Here is an 18918-nt window from a genome sequence, read left to right as displayed (position 1 = left end):
AACAGCATAATTCAATGAAAGAAAGGTCAATAGCGATACATTTAAAACGTTTCCTTGGCGGGTTAGGAGTTGAGCAGTGCCAAGGTGGCTGCTCCTACCAACAGCTCTGCTTTCGCCACAGAGGCTTTCTAACCGTTGAAGTTCTCTCAGGGACGGGGTGCTCGCAAGACCGGAGTGAATTTAATTAACCCTTTCTAACCAGATCTACATTGGAGGAGTGGAGCAGGGCTGTAAAGTTGGCAGAGCGGACACAAGATGTCGGATCAGTGAGAGAACAACACAAGCAGCGATCCCTGGGAAGAGAGCTGTGAGCTCTCCCTCTGCATTCCCACGCGAACACAGTGCGAGGGCTCTAGCTAGCAGTTAGCCGATAGTGTTGCCCGAGCAGGTGTTCAGCAGTCCACATGGAATTACCCAAGTTGTGGTATGTCTTGGCTGTGGGTTCAATGTGGTTTCACTTACGCATTTTTACACGTGGACTATTTGATCATGACATTTTGATTGTGGCCATTAAACCATTTTCCATTTTGTTAGAATATTCCCTACCCCATTGCCCCTACCCTTTCTCTATGTCTATATCTGTTTGGACATGGGAATACATTTGCCATTATCAAACAGTTCACTTTTAAAATGGTGAAGGTGAAAGGACTGCAGGCCTGGGCTTTCATTCACACTATATCACTGCGACATTCTGAGTCACAATCCACACACGCACACTGTCAGAGCATGTTCAACTTCATCATGTGTCATGCAACATTAGAATCCCTCAAGCCCTCCTCCTAATGTACATTGTGCCTTGTAGGCTAGATCATGTCAGCACATTGCTAAAATGGCTGTCTTTCTGTATAATGCACTCTTGTTTATAATGGCAACTTCAGAAAGAAAAGCATCGGCGATATGTAGAAACTGCAGTTAATGGTGATGCCATATATGTCATGTCAGAAGTGATGTCACATTTGTGATGATATTTGTGATGCCATCAGGGATGGTTATCAATAATGTTATATGCAATGTTACATGAAACATCACAAATGAGATCATGCTACACAGTGAGAGCATTCGAGGTAAGGTTGTGTAGCTACCTTAATAGGATACATTTGAGGATTCTGTTGCATTAACAGATAATCAGATAGTCACTTTAACTGATATTGTATCATTGAATTTCCGTGGTTCCGTAATGATATCTTTCAAAACATATCACTTTATCATTTAGCCAAGTGCAATTCCTGGTATGACTCTGACCTAGCTACACTTAAACGTAAGTGTAGGGCAGCTGAGAGGAAATGGAGGACTTCCTGTTCATCCTCTGACAAACTGGCCTGTCGCCTGCTACAAAGGCAATACCGACTCTATGTCCTCACCAAGAAGAGAATCGACATTCAAGCTTGTGTCTCTGCGGCATCTAACAACTCAGCCGAACTCTTTAAAATCTGCAAGGAGCTGGCCAACCTGCTGCAGTTTCTACCCCTTCTGTTGCCTCCCAGGCTCTTTGCAATACCCTTGCCTCTCACTTCATTTAAAAAACCCAGGACATCCTGTCCACCCTCTCCACCAACACCCCTTCCCTTCCCTCTCCGTCTGTGCTTGCTGACCCTCCTTTAGCCACCCTCCCCGTCCTCTTTTCACCCCTGACGAGGTTGCTAGACAAGTCCGATCTATGAAAGCCTCTTCAAAACAGGTTCATCCCCGTTCCTCTAAAACCATCAAGGACCACACTGACACCCTCGCTCCGGCCCTTGCTGATTTTTGCAACCACTCCTTTGCCTCTGGATCCTTCCCCTCTGAAGCACTCCTTTGTGCATCCTCTTCTCAAGAAACCCACAGCTGATCCTTCTTGTCCAGCTAACTATCGCCCAATTTCCATTACTCTCTTTCTTGGCAAACTCCTGGAAAAGTTGGCCATCTCTCAGCTTAACCTTCATTCCAATTCTGTTGGCTGTCTCCATGACCACCAGTCTGGCTTCAGAGCTGCCAGAAGCACGGAAACTGCTCTCCTGAGCATCCGTGAAGATCTGCTCTCCAACCTTGACTCTAACCTTCCCTCTGTCCTCATCCTCCTCGATCTCTCTTCTGCCTTCGACACGGTCAAGCACACCATCCTGCTCAACCGTCGCCGTGAAAACCAGGGTATCACTGATCAGGCTCTGGCCTGGCTGACCTCTTTCCTCTCAGATCGACCCTCCCAGGTCCAACTTGGGTCCTTCCTTTAATCTATCTTCCTCTTTACCTGTGGTGTTCCCCAGGGGTCTAACCTCTCGCCCTGGCTTTTCAAGAAATACCTGGCAACTCTCGCCCACTGCATTGCCACTTTCTGCTAAAATTTCCAGTGCTACTCACGACACTCAACTCATTTTCAGGCTGCCCTCTGCCACCTCCTCTCCCTCTCTCATCTCTGATTGCCTAACTGCCATTCAAAATTGGTGTGCCGCCAATGATCTTTGTCTGAATGCCAGCAAGACGGAGATCCGCCTCATGGCACACCTTCACCATCCTTTCCCCTCACTCTCTGGCCGGCCTCCCTTGGCCCTCCTCCTACCCCCACCTGCGAGGCTAAGAACCTCGGGGTCATCTTTGACTCCTCCCTTTCCTTCTCCACCCACATCTCTGAGGTCCCTAAAAAGTCAAATTTCCGACTGCACCTCCTCAGAGATACTTTGCCTTTCCTCTTCTTCCCCCAGAAGCTCATGGTATCCCAAGCTCTGGTTCTCTCTAACTTGGACTATTGTAACAGCCTCTTTCTAAATCTACCTGCCTCTACTCTCCGTCCTCTGCAACTAATCCAGAACAGGACTGCGAGACTTGTCCTTGGCCTCAAGCCCTGGTATCGTATCTCTCCAGCTCTGAAATCTCTCCACTGGCTCCCAGTGGATGCAAGGATTAAATTCAAAACCCTCTGCATTGTCCACAAGGCTTTCTGGGGCCAGAGTCCAAATTACCTTCAGCTATCCCTCCGCAAATATCTCCCCTCTCGCGCTTTTCTCTCCTCTACCTCCAACTCGCTCAGGGTAAGTCGTTTTTCTAAGAAACGAGCTGGGGGTAGATCTCTGTCTTCGGCTGGGGCCTCCCTCTGGAACAGCCTCCCTGCCACTCTAAAACTTAAGGAGAACCATCTCCGGTTCCGGAAGCACCTCAAGACCTTCCTCTTTTCTTCTGCCTTCGCTCCCCCTTTCCCCTGCTGATCTGTTCTCTCTTGGCAGCATGCACCTGGCCACCCTCTGTCCTTTGAGCCCATGTACCTGCTCATCATGCCACCCTCCTGCACTGCTTCCAGGACACCCCTTGCAGTGCGGTCTGTATCTGTACCCATACAGCCCCCCCTTTTTCTTCCTGCACTTATCAGACCTACCCAGTCTGCTGCCTTAAACCTAGCACTTGCAAATTGCTGGCTGCATTACCACTGTTTGTTGCCTTTATTATTTATGTATTGTTATTTATCTGTTTCTCCTCTGCTTCGCACTTTCCACCTCTCCCCCTTCCATGCACTCCCCTCCTTCTCCCCCATGCACTTGCGCGCTCTCAATATCACTGGGCCTAGTAAGATCGCTGTTTTGTTCTCCCCTATTCCCCTCCCTTGCCGTGTCGCGCTCTGAAACACTTGGGTACGAGCGCGATAGAAATAAAATATCAATCAAAAATAAAAATATCAATCATGGTTCCCACAGTTAATCAAATTCTCATCCCCAGTCCAATTGACCTTGGTCCTTTGGAGAGGGTCCCACCAAAACACGGTACCCATTTTGAGAGCACTTAGCACTTCTCAAAGCACCTATACTGTATAAGAATTCCCATATATTATTCTCTTTATCTACCCCATGGATCCTATGATCTGAAGCTCTTTTCAACCAGAGTGGCTGCATCACTTCTCAGAGCCTTCCGAAATCCACTTTTACAGGCCTTGTGTTAGTCCCTTCACTGCACTCATCTCCCAGGGCTGCTCGTGATATTTCTTTCCATTTTCTTGGAAGGATTGCTTGGAGCATATGATCTGTGACTCTAGGATGGTGGGCAAAATTCAGTTCGTCATCAAAATAGCTTTTACACTGAATAAACACCTCCAGAATATCTATTTGATGCCACTGTTTATCCCTCACCAGAAAACCACCATCATGCAATGACCCTGCATGCTGAAACTGGCATTTCCCATTACGTTTTGTTGGCACGGACTCCACAGCCATAGATGATGGATCCTAGGATCCAAGATGGTTGACCGCAATCCAAAACTCAGATTGACCCATTTAATTTTTTGCAATGAGATCCTAGGAGCTAGACAGCCCAACTCATAAGATATGCACACCTCTGTTGGGCAATGGTATTTATAAACACAATTTAGTTCTATTAGGTAAATAATTATGGGTTTTACACCAAATCTTGAAACAGCACTGACAGTGTCTTTGCCTCTTGAAACACAAGATGGTGGGAGTAAATCAGTTTAGCGCTAGACTGCTGAAAACACCTGGGCTGCAGGAAAATGCATGGGAAACGCGTGATTTTTTCACGCTCAGTAACATTTGTACCTCTACATCGGACCACATGCCCCACTGATTCGCATTAATCTTTGCGCGGTTCACTCTAGAAACCAAAACAACTTTTCGGGAGAGAGTTGTGTAGATGTGCGGTTGGTGCCAACATTTTAAGAAATAAGGAAAAGAAAGCCTCTAATACCAGCCCCCCAAGTTCAACGTTTGTTTTTCGTTGTTAGTTCAATCATGTGCACTTTGGTTGTGCACTTTTGCTCAATATCTTTTTCATCAAATTATTTGTATTAAATGCGGGACCACGCAAACCCTCCGCTAGCCCACACCTCTGGCACCTCACACACCCATTAACATCCCACACAGATAACGCATATTTAAAAAAAAAATGTGGTCAAAAACCTATTGAGCAAAAGTGCACACATACAGTGCTTATAATTAAACTGTAGAACAGGGGGGTTCTGGGAGTCTCTCTATCGGCCTCCGTCACGGGGGAGTCTCAACCAGATTTTTAGCTCACTATGCATTTCACAAAAGAGAAATATCCACAATTTATCAATCCTTGTCCTGCCCAATGGCATTCCAGCACTGAAATGCTAGGCAATTTTCTTCTGAACAAGAGTACCAACAGCAACCCCAGACACGTGTTTCGGCCTGGCTGGGCCTCATCAATGAGGTGGATCTTTGACTCTCTAAATACAGTGAGCAAGAGGTCCACGTCTGGATTACCCTAGTAACTTAGAATGAGACCCAAAGTTACTTTTTAATATGCAAAACAGGGGGGTTCTGGGAGTCTTTCTACCAGACTCAGTCCTGGGGGAGTCTCAACCTGAGTTTTTAGCTCACTATCCCTTTCCCTGAAGAGAAATATCCACGACATATCAGTCTTTGTCCTGCCCAATGCTAGGCAATTCTTTTCTGAACAAGAGTACCACCAGCAACCAGCCACCGCCCCCCCCGCCGACCAACCAGACATGTGTTTCGGCCTGGCTGGGCCTCATCAGTGAGGTGGAGCTGTGCCTCTCTAAGAACAGTGAGCAAGGGGTCCACGTCTGGATTACCCTAGTAACTTAAGGTGAGCCCCAAAGTAACATCACATCTTTGTTTTTGCTTTGTCACCCCAAGTACACAAGTGCCTTGTGTACTTGGGGTGACAAAGTAACCCAATATCAATAAAATATCAATATCAGTGCCCCCAGACGTGGAACCCGTGCCTGCTGGGCCTAGAGACCCAAGCTACTCCTCACTGATGAGGCGCAACAAGGCTGAAACATATTGGGGATGCTTGGGGTCTCATGCAGAAGGGACGTGACCTAGCAGTTCAGGCTGGACTGCCCCTTTTGGGTGGGACCAAGCCTGATTTGCATATGATCTTCCCCCTTCTGTAATTGCTTGGCAGCTGAAAAACGATGGTCTGGAGGGTTGCCCAGAGCAATGCCAGAGGTTAAGATTAATTCTAAACCTTCCAGCCATCATCTCTTTGTTTTTGTCTTATAATTAAACTGACCACGAACATCGAACACATTACGAGCTCTATAATATATATGCATTTATATAACAGTTTGTCCCCCATAATAATTTGCCACAGTATGATTCCTTTAATCACTTTGGTTTTCATAATGTTTGTGTTCCTGTGATTACAACCTTTCAAAGGATTGCCTCAACATAAAACTCATACATCTGAACATCTGATGAAAGAAAAGTTTCACCCATGAACAGTCCCTGCAGGTCGACATGCACTAGGCTTCATGCTTATCAGCAGAGGTGTTCCACACTCAAGAGCTAAGAGATGAACAAATGGGAGAAAACACAACAAAACCATGGAGTTCCATTCCTTGTCAATCCCCAAATCAGCTGCAAGATGTCCTATGCTGATGACAGACACAGTGTGCGTTGATTACACATGAGGAGGCAATGTAAATGGTTGTGGAGCTGAGATGTCCAGTGGTGATCAGGTGATGGAAGGGTGATCCAAAGAAAATGGCAGGACAACAGATGCTGCATGCGCTTCCTTTACCTGCGGTTGGGAGTCTGCGGTTGGAAAGACCCTGCAATGTGAATCGCTTTTTAGCAAGAGCTGAGTGCTCAGCAGGCGGGTCGACTGCGAAAAAGGGAGAGGTAAAGTAGTAAGGAAGGGTGGGAGGCTGGATTAGCAGGGAAAGTATTTACATCAATGGGAAATGAAGGATTACATTTGATGATGTCAAAGGCATGTTAATAAGTGTAAGTAAATAAACAATATTACGTAACATGCTTTCCCTCCAACATAGTGTGAACATCCAGAGGAAACCCAAATGGGTGTCCTGAAAATTCAATGCTCCGTAAGGCTTTAATTACATGCGTATAAAGCCAAGATACGCACCTTGGGGTGGTCAAATTTGCAGTGTGGATTAAAATCCCTGCTTCACTGTTAAGCCAAGGTTTGTGATCCTGGTCCCCTGTCCCCATACTCCACCCTGCCTCCCACCCCATCTGTCCAGCCATCCTACTGCCTCCTTTTTGGATGCAACCAGAGGACCACTAGTTCCTTTTTTCCACTTCCACCACTGATGTAATTAGCGGCCATGGGCTGAATTTGCTGTGATCTGTGTCATGTCCGAGATGTAGATTCTTGGCTTTCTAGGAGGAAACCTATCGGGCAATCAAGACTGCTCTCCTAGGATGGAAGTAGAAGATGGGGGAAGGTACAGACAAGTCTTTAATACTCGAGGAGTTCATGTGAAGTTATATTAAACAAGCAGCAAGGAGTAAGCCAAGAGACATAAACTTTGACATGTGCATTATTTTTTTATTTTTTTTAATTACGAGTATAAAATCACCGAAGTGATTTTTACAAGAGGATGAATGTGCATTATATAAATGGTCACTACTATTAATGCTACAGGTCGAACAGTGGAACAGAGGCCAGTCAGGCTTTTTTAGTAGTAACTACTTGGAAATAAATCACTTGTAGTAGCAATTTCTATTTTTGCTAAAAAGGCACTGTGGCAAAAGTATTTGCCCAGGATCACACACTTTATTGTTGAAGTAGGGCTTTGGGACCAGTCTTCAACTTATGCACTTGCCTGCATTTCTTCCTAACTGTAATTGCCAGAATTATGGTTTTTGGCTTTGTACACAAACAATAAACCAGTAAAACTATAAATATGTCTACCATAATGCAATTCAGCTTGCATGCACTTTTTGGTTATTTGAAGTGGTATTGCTAAATAGTGTCTGGCGATCCACATTAATTTCCTGCAGCAGACAGCGGGAAAGGTAGATTAGCAGTTTGTGACTTTTGCTAAGATTATGTGTGCAAGTTCCTGTAATTAAATCATATGCCAACAATTGCTTACTCACACTCCCTCTGCAGGCAATACATCAGTCTCAATCTATAGTAGTTCTTAACAGCGTTTCTAGGCTCTAGAATTTTGAAAATGAAGCTGTGTAAGAACCAGGTACTTATAAGTTATTTTATGGCAAAATATTTTCCACAAGTGTAATAAAATGGTTAAAGCCAAGCCAGACAACTTTGATCTACAACTCTTTTGGGCTACGGGTCTGATTTTACGTATGCATTGGGTGCATGTTGGATACGTTTTACTATCTTGCAGAGGAGAAAACTCATTTTTACTCTCTTGAAATTGCATTTACACTCTAATTTGAAAAATCATGCGCAAAATACTCCCACTTCAAAATCTTATCTGAGCACTGATATCAGCCACACGCAGTACATATGGGCTCAATTATCTTTAAAAAAACACGGGTGCTAATCACATAGTACTAGCTTGCCGGGCGACTTTGGTCTGAATGGCCTGAGACCTCGCACTGCGGCTCTGGCTTGGGAGCGTTCATACTAAAGCATGTTTTTGCCTGTTTTAAATAGAACATCGTAACATCATTGGGCGGAATGCTCTGAAAGAAATAATGCCCCCCTTTTCAGGCCCATACCAGATGGTAATGGCCCTTGGCCCAAAGTAAATGGCTTGAGCGAAAAACGGTCTACTGCAGTCGTTTTTCCACCCTCCATTAAAATTATTATCATTTTGGTTTTCCTGCGATCCAACAGCACAGCACCTGGCTTCCCTACATTAGATATGAGCTTTTTTATTGTTATGAATGCCATATGAAAAAAACACGTTTTCATTGTAGCAGTAGTGCACAGGTGAGAAGAAAGATACCATCTGTGTTTAAAACCGATGGTAAGAACCTTTCACCTATTTTGAGGCTATCTTGGGTCGTGTTCAGTAGCCCGTCGCCCCATTCACACAAAGACTGAACAACATGGGTGCAGCTGTCGGGGGGAAATTCTCCCGGGGCCGGCTGGGCCGTCCGTGGACCTCCGGGCAGGAAGGCCCCAACTCCTCCCGTATATCCCAAAGTGATAGAGTATGAGACACACGCAAGAAGCAAGGTGATTCTGCTGTTTATTAAACAAAACGGCAGGGATGGCCAAGGATCGTACGCGTCCGTCCTGACACTCTCTCAGCAGCGTGGGGCTCGCAGGCCCTTTTTACCTTAGCGTGACGCGCTACTTGCGTCACCTTAGCAAAATTAGCAAAAAACCTATCGCCACTCTGGATTGGTTCCCCGAGTGGTAGGGTTAGTATAGCATACATATAGAGGACTTGGTTATTGGTTAAGGGTCAGTCAGGTGGTATACTTGGGTTGTCCCTTCAGTTTGATACATAAAAATTGTTACATGAAGACCCCTTAGGATTGGTCAATGTTAATGGCGTCAGTATAAAGGGTGCCATGTTCTGATTGGTTCACCCGCGAGCCCCCCAGTCTGGGACCATCGCTGTTCCCAGCTCGCGGTGCACCTGTCATTTGCAACAATGTTTCACTATGGGTATGTGCAGACAATGTGAGGATTTATTCATAAGCAGGAAGGCCGACTACTCCCACCGTCGAGATGTTCGTTGAGTCGCTTAATTGTATCTGCCTGTGTCTTGAGACGGGGGATCTAGATGCCTTCTTCCTCCTGGGCTTGGCACCCTATCAAGTTCGGCTTGGTCACGTGAGGTGGGGACCGTGGTTCAGGCAGAATTCTGCACAATTAATATTGCATTTCTCACTGTGTGCCTGGTTTATCTTGCAGGTGCGACCTTGGCGTCGGCTTGCGGAATGAGAGTTTGCAACTTTGTGCCCTTGACTGTCTGCTTTCACTGGGCTCATTCTGCAGGGTCAGCAACCGAATCCTTGCTCATTTAATGTTCATGGAAGCTTCTGCTTGCGGCCTACTTGGGCCTGGTGCATAGGTGGAACCATTTGATGCAGAGCGCTTTAGGTTATGGTATCATATTGCTCTATCCCCAGTATCGTGTCTTCGTTATATTTCTCACTATGGTACATGGTTTTAGAAGAAGCGTGAGCAAGCCTTTTTTAGATAAGTTCATTATGCGTCTTGCGTTTCTGCATTTGAGAAGCCTATGTTGAAAATAATAAAGATGCACGTCCGTGGGTGTGTCCGTCGCCTACGTCATAGCACTGAGTATGTTCTTCGTGTGGGTTGGTATGGGAGTGTCCGGTGTGTATGTTGCACGAGTGTGCTGACCGTTAGCTAGGTCGTCATGGCATCTCTAACGATGTGTTGATTTGGTGCTGGATGGTTTAGTCGAGTTCATCCATGCCGCAGGTGTCGGCATGTGCAGGGCAGCCAGGTGGGCATGCTGGTGGGCATGCGAGTGGGCACATCCGTATGTTCTTGTAACAGGGTATTTGGTCGTCTGGGAGATGGGCAAACTCCTCTCGTGGCGGGTGTCTGGGCCGTGATCCTCTAGGCCATGGTTGAGAGGGGATTGGTGGGAGCCTTTTATTCGCTTTTCCCACTTCAGTCCCCCCTCTGGTCGACTTGTCGACCACAAACATATCCTTTTCCTTATCTCCTCTCACTCTCCATATTTTAGTTACTCCTCCCAAATGTCCATAGTGGTTGACATGGTCTTCAAATGACCAGTACATATATACACAGGTTCCTCCAGGTGTGCAGTATACCCATTTCCCTATGTAGCTCCTTGGGTTTCTTGGGTTTTCGAGCTTCACAGATGGTGGGTCCAGGTGATTAGTGGTGATCTGGTTGCGCAACCTCTCTCTCTCTTTTATTATTGTGCCTGCGTGTTGGCCGTCATCTGCTGGCATCAAGGGGTGCATGCCGACCATTTCGATCATCTCATCTGTGGTGCGTGCCTTTCGGGCCTTCCAAAATCTTATTATGATAAGTGCAGCTCAAGCCAAAATAATGCATCCAACTATGATCTTCAGTCCATCTGACAGCCAAGATGGCATCCATGACCAAAGCGTCGAAAACCAGCTCTCATCCTTTTTTACACCTTTACTTTCATCCATCATTTTGGAGTGCATCTGGGCCAATTGTGATACTGCTTCTGTCAGTGTACCATTGTCAGCATCGTTAGCAGGAATGAATGTGCAGCATGATTGGCCTATCTTTGCGCAAACTCCTCCTTCCATTGCTGTGAGGAGGTCCAGTACATATCTGTTCTGTAGTGCTACCATCCTCACTGCTCGCAATTCCTCTTTTATTGCGTTAAATCCATTTACTGTGGAGTTAATTGTCATCATTAGTTCCCACCTAGTTATCTGGAGCCATTTTGCGTTTGCGTAGGCCTGTAGTCCAGGATATATTATTGAGGAGAAGAACATTGCTGCTCTGCTGAATAGTCTGTGCTCTGGCGGGATTGAAGTGAGTGCTGTTTCCGACCTTCCCCACAGGTAATTTCCTGTCAGAGGTTCTCCTTGTCTTTTCCTTCTGTTCAGGACGGTGTTGTTGCCGTTGTGTCTGTTCTCCGGCCCTTTCCGAAGCTGTGCAGATCTCTTCTTCCTTTTGTTTCCTTCATCCATTTTGGGGAAGTTCGCCACATTCACATGTTTCTGGGGCACCACTAGTGATGGTACATTAACGTGTACTATTGTGCATACACCATTCCATAGAGGGGGCAGTGAGTGGTATGCCTTGTCTCCACAGGCCCAGTAATGGTCCATTACTACTGCTGTTCCTGCTCCCCCCTCAGGTAGCTCTGTCACACTTGCACAGTTGGTGTTGTATCCTACGTCCACTTCTCCTTTGTGTTGGTAGCATATCTTAGGTGCAGTCATCGGCAGTATTGTTATTGGGTCCTCATCCTTCTCTATCCATGTTAGCATGGGTACGTACTTGACCCAAGTCATCCAACATCTGTTGTTGTGCTCTGCAATAGTTGTAGTATCTTCTCTCGTTATCATGTTGCTGCCAACCACTCCTATGTCCCATTTGTCACCTAGGTACACCTTTCCTGTTATTATTATCAGAGGTCTTTCCCAACATCCTTTTTTACCAGCAGCTTCAGTGGCGTACCAATCACATGGTAGGTACTGTAGTGTAACTTTCTTCGTTTCTCCTTTTTCGGGGCCGCTTGTTATGTATCTGAAGGCTTCGGCATGTAAACTGGCCTTGTGGTAGCTCAAATAACTCTTAAGGAAGTTATTTTTGTACGGGTATGTGTCTCGTGATTTCCATACCAGGTGCACCGTGTTCCCTTGAAATCTCCCTTTTGTTTGGAACAGTGCCAGGTATATTATACATCGTGCTGTTTTTTCATCTATTTCCGTGGCAACGAAAGTTCGGGAAGCACTCATGGCGTATGGGATCAATGAGCAGACGTAGCAGCTGTCTTCTGTTGTTTGTTTACCTATTTTGGTCATGTGTTGGTACCACATGTTGTTAGAGACGTGTGCTGAATTTTGTATGTAGTTGTCAATATCTTTATTCTCTGAGTATGTGCTGCGTTTAACTCTATTACCCTTGTGTGGAATTTCACTAGTACCACCTGACGTAATACCTGTTGCAGCTGGGGGTGGGGGTATATTAGGTTTGGGTACAGCAAAAATATTGATAGCATAATTGTACCGCCATACAGAGGCAGCCACAAACCCGGTGACCATCAAAATCCCTATCATCTTTATTACAGAGGCTAGTTTCACCGGCATTTTGCTCTTACCTTGCTGCAGTCCGGCAGCTAATTCTTGCGACGTTAAAGTTGCCCGCCTGAAAATTCTCAATATGCTTGTTATTAGTGTTAGTTGTTGTTTTCAAGCTCTCCCTATCAGGTAGTCGTTCAGTGCCCAGGCGAAGAGCTGTTCCCACGCCAATCTAAGCAATCTATCTCTTAGGACAGGCAAGTATGGTTGGATGTGGGGCATCGATTGTTCTATGGCCAAGAGAAGTGCTGTGTAGTAGACACGTACCCTCCTCCTTTTCAGGTGCTTTGGCCTTTTTATGTAATAGACAAATTGGTGCGATAATTCTTCAGGGTAGTTATTGTCTGAGGGTATCATCTACTCCTCCTGGGCAGTGGACTTTGTTAGTTATCTGCTTTCTTAACAGTACAATAATACGCCGCACCTGCATGTGCGAGAGAAAAAAAAAAGAGAACATTCATGTGTTTACATGTGTATTTGCAAAGCAATGTCCTTCAGTTGGGTTATTATTGCAGTGGGTAGGGGGTCAATGGGCAGAGGGTTTGGGGTTCAACTGGTAGAGGTTTCTTTACTCTTTGAACGTGTGACCATGGGGTGGGCGGTATGGTAGTTACCCCTCTTTATTTCGGTAGTTGTCTCTGGGGAATCAGGGGGGTGGCAGGGTATGGGGACACTTTGGCCGTTAGTTGCGGTAGAAGTCCCTTCCTCCGTTGGCGACGCTGTTGCTGCTCTTCCAATGGCCCTGTCGGTGACGGCAGGGCGGGTCTGGAGTTTGCAGATCTTTACATCGTGTAGGTGATTCCAAGCACGTTTGTCCTGTAGCTTTACTGCTCTCGTAGATACCTCCTCTACCAGGTGGGGGCCAGTGAAGCGTGGGCTGTTCCACTTTCTGTTGAAATTTCGGAGTAGTACGTGGTCACCTTTGGCAATTTTGCACAGTTTTCCCTTTTCCAATTCTTCATCCACGTCTTCTTGTTGATCACTCTTAGACCTGCCCCGCGTGCGCTCGAGCTGTTGAGACACAAACACCACACTAGTAATCAAAGAAGACACATATTGGTACATTTCATCACCAAGGACATTTGCAGTACTCTCATGGTCGGTAAATGCTCTTGATGTTGGCGTCAGAGGAAGGCGCATTTGGCGTCCGGTCACCACCCCGTGAGGGGTGAGGTGGTGGTCGGAGCCTGGTCTATTCCTTAACTCAAATAGGGCTAGCGGAAGGCAATACAGCCAACTCTTCTTTGTTGTTTGCTGTATTTTTGCAATTGCCTCTTTTAATAGGCCATTCAGGCGTTCACATATACCGTTGGCCTGCGGGTGATATGCACATGCAAATTTATGCTTGATGTTCAGTAAGGATGTGATATGCTGGAACATTTCATTGGCGAAATGCGGCCCATTGTCTGACCGCAGTATTTCGCACACTCCCCACCTGGGAAAGACCTCCCTCACTAGGAATTTAGCTGCTCTGAATGCATCTGGGTGTGAGGAAGGGCCCTGCCTCGATCCACCTCGAGAATGGGCACACAACTACAATCATATACCTATTTCCTTGACATACGTTGATCATATCAACATAGTCAATATGGATGTGTCGGAAGGGTCCCTCTGGCCGGGGTATAGTACCTTTTATCACCTTCAGCGTGTGACCGGCTGTGAATTGCTGACATGTGAGGCAATTGCTGACAAAATTTGACACATGGGAATTTAATTCGGGGCAGAACCAATCTTCTCTAATTCGTGCTGCGATGACTTCCTTGCCTGTGTGGGCTGGGTGGTGTAATTGGCTCAGGGCGATGTTCAATAGTGCCAGTGGCATTACCATCTTTCCAGTGCTACCCTGGGGCCACAGTGCGTCAGTTGGTGACATTGTACATCCTCTTTTTACCCATATTTCTTTTTCTGCCATTGGTGCAGCCGCTTGTAGCTCCATTATCTGTGTGGCTGGGAGATGGGTGTACCCTTCTCTTATTAACAATTCCTTAGCTATTCCCATCCCTCTCCCTCTCTCTGACTCTGAGGGGTTCCATACCTCGCCAAAATATGCAGCATACTTCGCGTGTGCGTCTGCTGCTGCATTCCCTTTTTAAATATGATCTTCTCCATTAGTGTGTGCGGTGCATTGTACCAGGGCTAATTCTTTGGGGTCATTTATTACTTCAATTAGTTCAGCTAATAAGAGGGCATGTTGCACAGGGGTGCCGTCAGCTCTCCTAAACCCTCTTCTCCTCCACTTGGACAACCCGGAATGGACAGTAGATGTGACATATGCACTGTCGGAATATATGGTCACTCGCTTGTCAAAACTTTCCTTCAACGCCAAGATCAGTGCGACCAATTCCGCTGCTTGGGCAGAGTAATGCTGTGGTAATTGTAGGCACTTCATCGCCACACACACCGGCACCTCTGTCATTTTCACCACTGCTGCCCCTGTTCTCCTAATGCCGTCACTTTGGTCAATTGTTGATGACCCATCAATGAACAAGAGATCACCTCCCTCTAGTGCATTCTCTTCAACCCTTCTAGTGCATGAATACATTTCAGTAATCTTTGTACAATCGTGTGCATAGTCTCCTTCCTCAATTACTTCTGCTATGAACCTTGCAGGGTTGACCGTGCTGCATCTAACAATTGATAATCCAGCTCTAGATAATATAATCTCATAACCTGATGCCCTTTGCGTTGTTAGTGTGGACTTAGGCTTGTTCAATATTGCAAATAGTGCATGTTCCACAAATAGTGTGGTTGGGCACCCCATGGTGATTGCTGATGCTTTCTCTACCGCAAAGGCAGCTGCGGCGAGACCTTGTTCGCAAGGGAAATGACCTAGCATCACAGGATCTAAGTGACCGCTGTAAAACGCTACTGGTTTGTAGCCCATGCTTGTTTTCTGAGCCAACACTGCTTTCATCACTGTTGAGTCGCAATGTGAAAATATGAAAAATTTTCGTTCATAATCTGGGGTGGCCAGTACTGGAGCGGTTGATATTGCATCTTTCAGTTCATCAAAAGCCTCTTTCATTTCCATTGTCCACCCCAACTTTTTCTCCCCTTTGTTAGCTTCTTTTAACCCCTCAAGTAGGGGTCCTATGTATGAGCTGTAATCAAACACCCATGCTCTGCAGTAGTTGCACAGGCCAAGGAACTGCTGTAGTTCTCTCACTGTTTGTGGCAATGGTGTTTTTAAAATTGCCTGTGCTCTTTGTGGTGCAATCTGTCTCCCATATTGGGATATAAGCTGTCCAATGTAAAGTACTTGTTCCTGACAGTATTGTAGCTTTTCCTTGTCTACCTTGTAACCTTTTTCAGCCAATATTGTCAGCATCTTTAATGAGTCCTCTCTGCATCTTTTTTCGTTTGTGCTGCAAATGATTATGTCGTCAACATACTGTAACACTGTGCTTTCTACCTCAATGTTACCCAAATCCATCTGTATTACTCTGTTAAATATTGAGGGTGACTCGCAGTACCCTTGTGGCAATCTGGTGTGTTTCCACTTTGCGTTTCTGTAAGTGAAGCTTGTCAGATCTTGTGAGTCTGGGTGCAATGGTATTGAGAAAAAGGCATTTTTAAGGTCGATCACTGTAAACCGTGATGCCTCTGCCGGAATGCCGCACAATATTGTGGCCGGGTTTGCTGCTATGGGGTATTCTGCTTCCACTATGTTGTTCAAAGGCCTGAGGTCCTGTATAAAGCGCCAAGATCCACCTTTAGCCTTGCGCACTGGGTATACAGCTGTGTTGCATGGAGATTCTGATGGGACCAATATGCCATTATTTATAAGGGCCGTTATTGTTTCACATATGCCCTCATCTGCCTCTTTAGATAGTGGGTACTGTTTTACTCTGGGGAGTATTGCACCCTTTTTCAATTTTATTCTTACCCCCCCTATGCTTTTTATGCACCCCACATCATAGGGGCTAGTAGTCCATAATGATGTTGGTACTTTTGCCATGTCTTCCTCAAAAAAGGGAACTGGGGTGGACGTGGGTGCCTCAAGTGCCATTGCAATTTTCTGTGCCACTTGTTTGTATGTCACCCTTAGCCATATTTCCACACTCATCATAAATACCATTTCACCTTCTTCCTTTTCTCCTGAGAAGAGCTCCTCATCTGACACCTGGGTAAGTCTACATCCCTCTGCTAGTGCTATAACTGCCCTCCACGCTCTTCCTTCTCTGTCTTGGGCATGCACTGCAATGTAATCAGCGGTTGCTATGATGCTCTCTATGTCCACCGAAATCACCTTTCCTTCTGGTTCGTTAGCTGGCGTTTCTGGTCTAAACAAGTAGGCTGCTGGCCTCCTCCAGATCTTTCCCTCTATCCCTGGCATCCATGCAAATGCCATGTCTGTCCCGTACTGGAACAGTTCACCATCTACTGGCTCAGCCCTAATCACTGTCTGTCCACAGTATGCCTGCATGATCTGTCGCGCTGTGAGCATGTTAATTCCTGGAGTGGAGCAAATGATGCCGTCCTCCGTAAAGGAGATCGTCATATTCAACCTGCTCATTATGTCCCTCCCCATTATATTTACTGGTGAGGCCCTGGAATATAAAAGTGGGACTGACATGTCATAATCCCCTATAGATAAGGGAATGTTATCAGTAAAGGGAACCAACCCCCTAGCCCCAGAGAATCCTTGGGTGTTCATGGCTTCACCTGACATCTTAAATTTACCTTCCCTTATGCAAGACCGGGTCGCCCCGGTGTCAACAAGGAATGATAATTTTTTGTCACCTATCGTTACCTCTATGCGTGGTTCCTCCGCACTATTGGGTGTTACCGACAGGATGGGACACACCAAGGTCATCTGTGGGCTGTCCTATTGGGGGTATAATGATTGACCACTTCCCGTGTAAGGGTTGTGTCCCAGCACTGTCACCCTACCCAGTTGTGTTTGCTGTATTTGGGTATTGGTTGAGGTTATGTTATGGTCTTGGACTTGTGTAGGTGGCTGTACTTGCTGTGCTAGGGGTTGTTGTGTAATCGCTACCTGTTGTTGAGGCGGTGGGTATGTCCGTGGCTGTTGTTGTGTTACTAGTTGTTGCTGTCCGATTGCCTGTTGCAATGTCTGCTGTGGCTGGATGCCCTGCTGTTCCTGTGGGAGCTCTTGTTGTCCCTGTTCATTCCACAACGGTGTGCCTGGTCTCACTCTACACGTACGTGACATGTGGCCCACCAATCCACAAATCCAACACACCGGTAGTTCCCTGTTCTGCCATGGAAAGCTTCCTGTGTTGTCCTGGTATGCTGGGTACCCGGTGGGGTAGGAATTTCTAAGGCCCCCCACCTGCTGTTGTGTGTTAAATCCGTATCCTCTCCCTCTCATTACTCCTCCCCTTCCCCGGTTGTAATTATAATACCCAGCTCCTGGCGTTGAGTATCCTCCTCCCATGCTAGTCGTGTATGGTTGGGGTGGCGGCATCTGTTGTGTAACAGTCTGCGATGATTGTATTTGGGAGGGGTCTTGTGCAGCCACTACTTGTGTGGGGCTTTGAGTTATTGTGGCAGGTGTAGTTATTAGTGCGCCTTCCATCGTGTATTTAGTTAGTTTCTTCTGTACTAGTTTAGCCTCTTCCGTTTTCCTATCCTCTTCCTTTTTTTTCATTTTTTCTTGCCATGTCCTACAATGATGCACTATAGTCAGTTGTATTTCTGGCAATGCTTTTGCTTCCATCCCTACTACTTTCTTCAGTTGTTTCTGGACTGCTTCTGGGAGCCCCTGTACTAGTATATGATAGAATATTGCTGGTGTTTTGTCCCATTGTTCTCTAGTTTCCATATGCCACTTCTCTTGAATTTCCTGGATATAATCAACAGGATCTTCGTTCTCACGCATCTTGCGCGAGGTAATAGCTCCTATGTCTGATGTGTCCGGATACTGTACCCTCAGTGCCTGCCATAATGCATGTCTGCAGTTTGCGAATGGTGCCCCATCGTGAGATGTGTTTGTTATTGTTACTCCGGGGAAGCCTGCTCTCTTCCAGATGTCCGCAGCATCACCTAATATTGATATGAGAAGGCCCTTTACATCTCCCACTGCCAACTTCTGTCCTGCGGTGTGTTTTTCCATTTCATATATCCATTTACCCGCACCTCCACTTAATGATGGGAGTCTGCATTTTATATTTTCCTTGTCTGCATGCTTCCAAGGGACGTATTGTGGTCTAACCCCTCCCCTCTCTAGAAGAGGCATTAAGTTGTGTCCCGTTTTACCCCCTGGGTTCCACAAAATCGAGTCCCCACACCCCTCCTCTTCTTCCGTCTCTTCTACATCGTCAGCTTCGTCCATATTTCTCCTGGTCTCTACTCTTTCTCCTCCACCACTTCCCCTTCTTTCATCATTTCCTTTACTTATTGTGGGCGTGTGTATTCGTTCTCCCTGCCTGCGTCCAGGGAGGTCTCTAAGCCTTCCTGCATAGGGCGTCAGTTCTCTTGTGAAGGGCGCTAGTTTAGATGGGCATGTTGCACGTGATGGGCG

The 18918-nt window shown here is 46.3% G+C and overlaps 1 protein-coding gene across 9 annotated transcripts in view; it reads right to left on the bottom strand.

Annotated features, from left to right (window-relative positions):
• Positions 1–18918, bottom strand: part of MCF2L2 (MCF.2 cell line derived transforming sequence-like 2) — a 3251461-nt gene that overhangs the window by 233826 nt on the left and 2998717 nt on the right. For 7 of the 9 annotated variants that reach the window (XM_069618639.1, XM_069618638.1, XM_069618642.1 and 4 more), the window contains exon 27: positions 6490–6573. The exons of the other annotated variants lie outside the window; for them this stretch is intronic. In XM_069618639.1, the coding sequence (XP_069474740.1) occupies positions 6490–6573 (84 nt within the window). The remainder of the gene's footprint in view (positions 1–6489; positions 6574–18918) is intronic. 9 annotated transcript variants of the gene reach the window in all.

The sequence above is a fragment of the Ambystoma mexicanum genome, chromosome 10, assembly GCF_040938575.1.
Source record: "Ambystoma mexicanum isolate Mex_15411 chromosome 10, UKY_AmexF1_1, whole genome shotgun sequence".
In the NCBI taxonomy this organism is placed as follows: domain Eukaryota; kingdom Metazoa; phylum Chordata; class Amphibia; order Caudata; family Ambystomatidae; genus Ambystoma; species Ambystoma mexicanum.
This window is presented reverse-complemented; position numbering and strand designations above follow the sequence as displayed.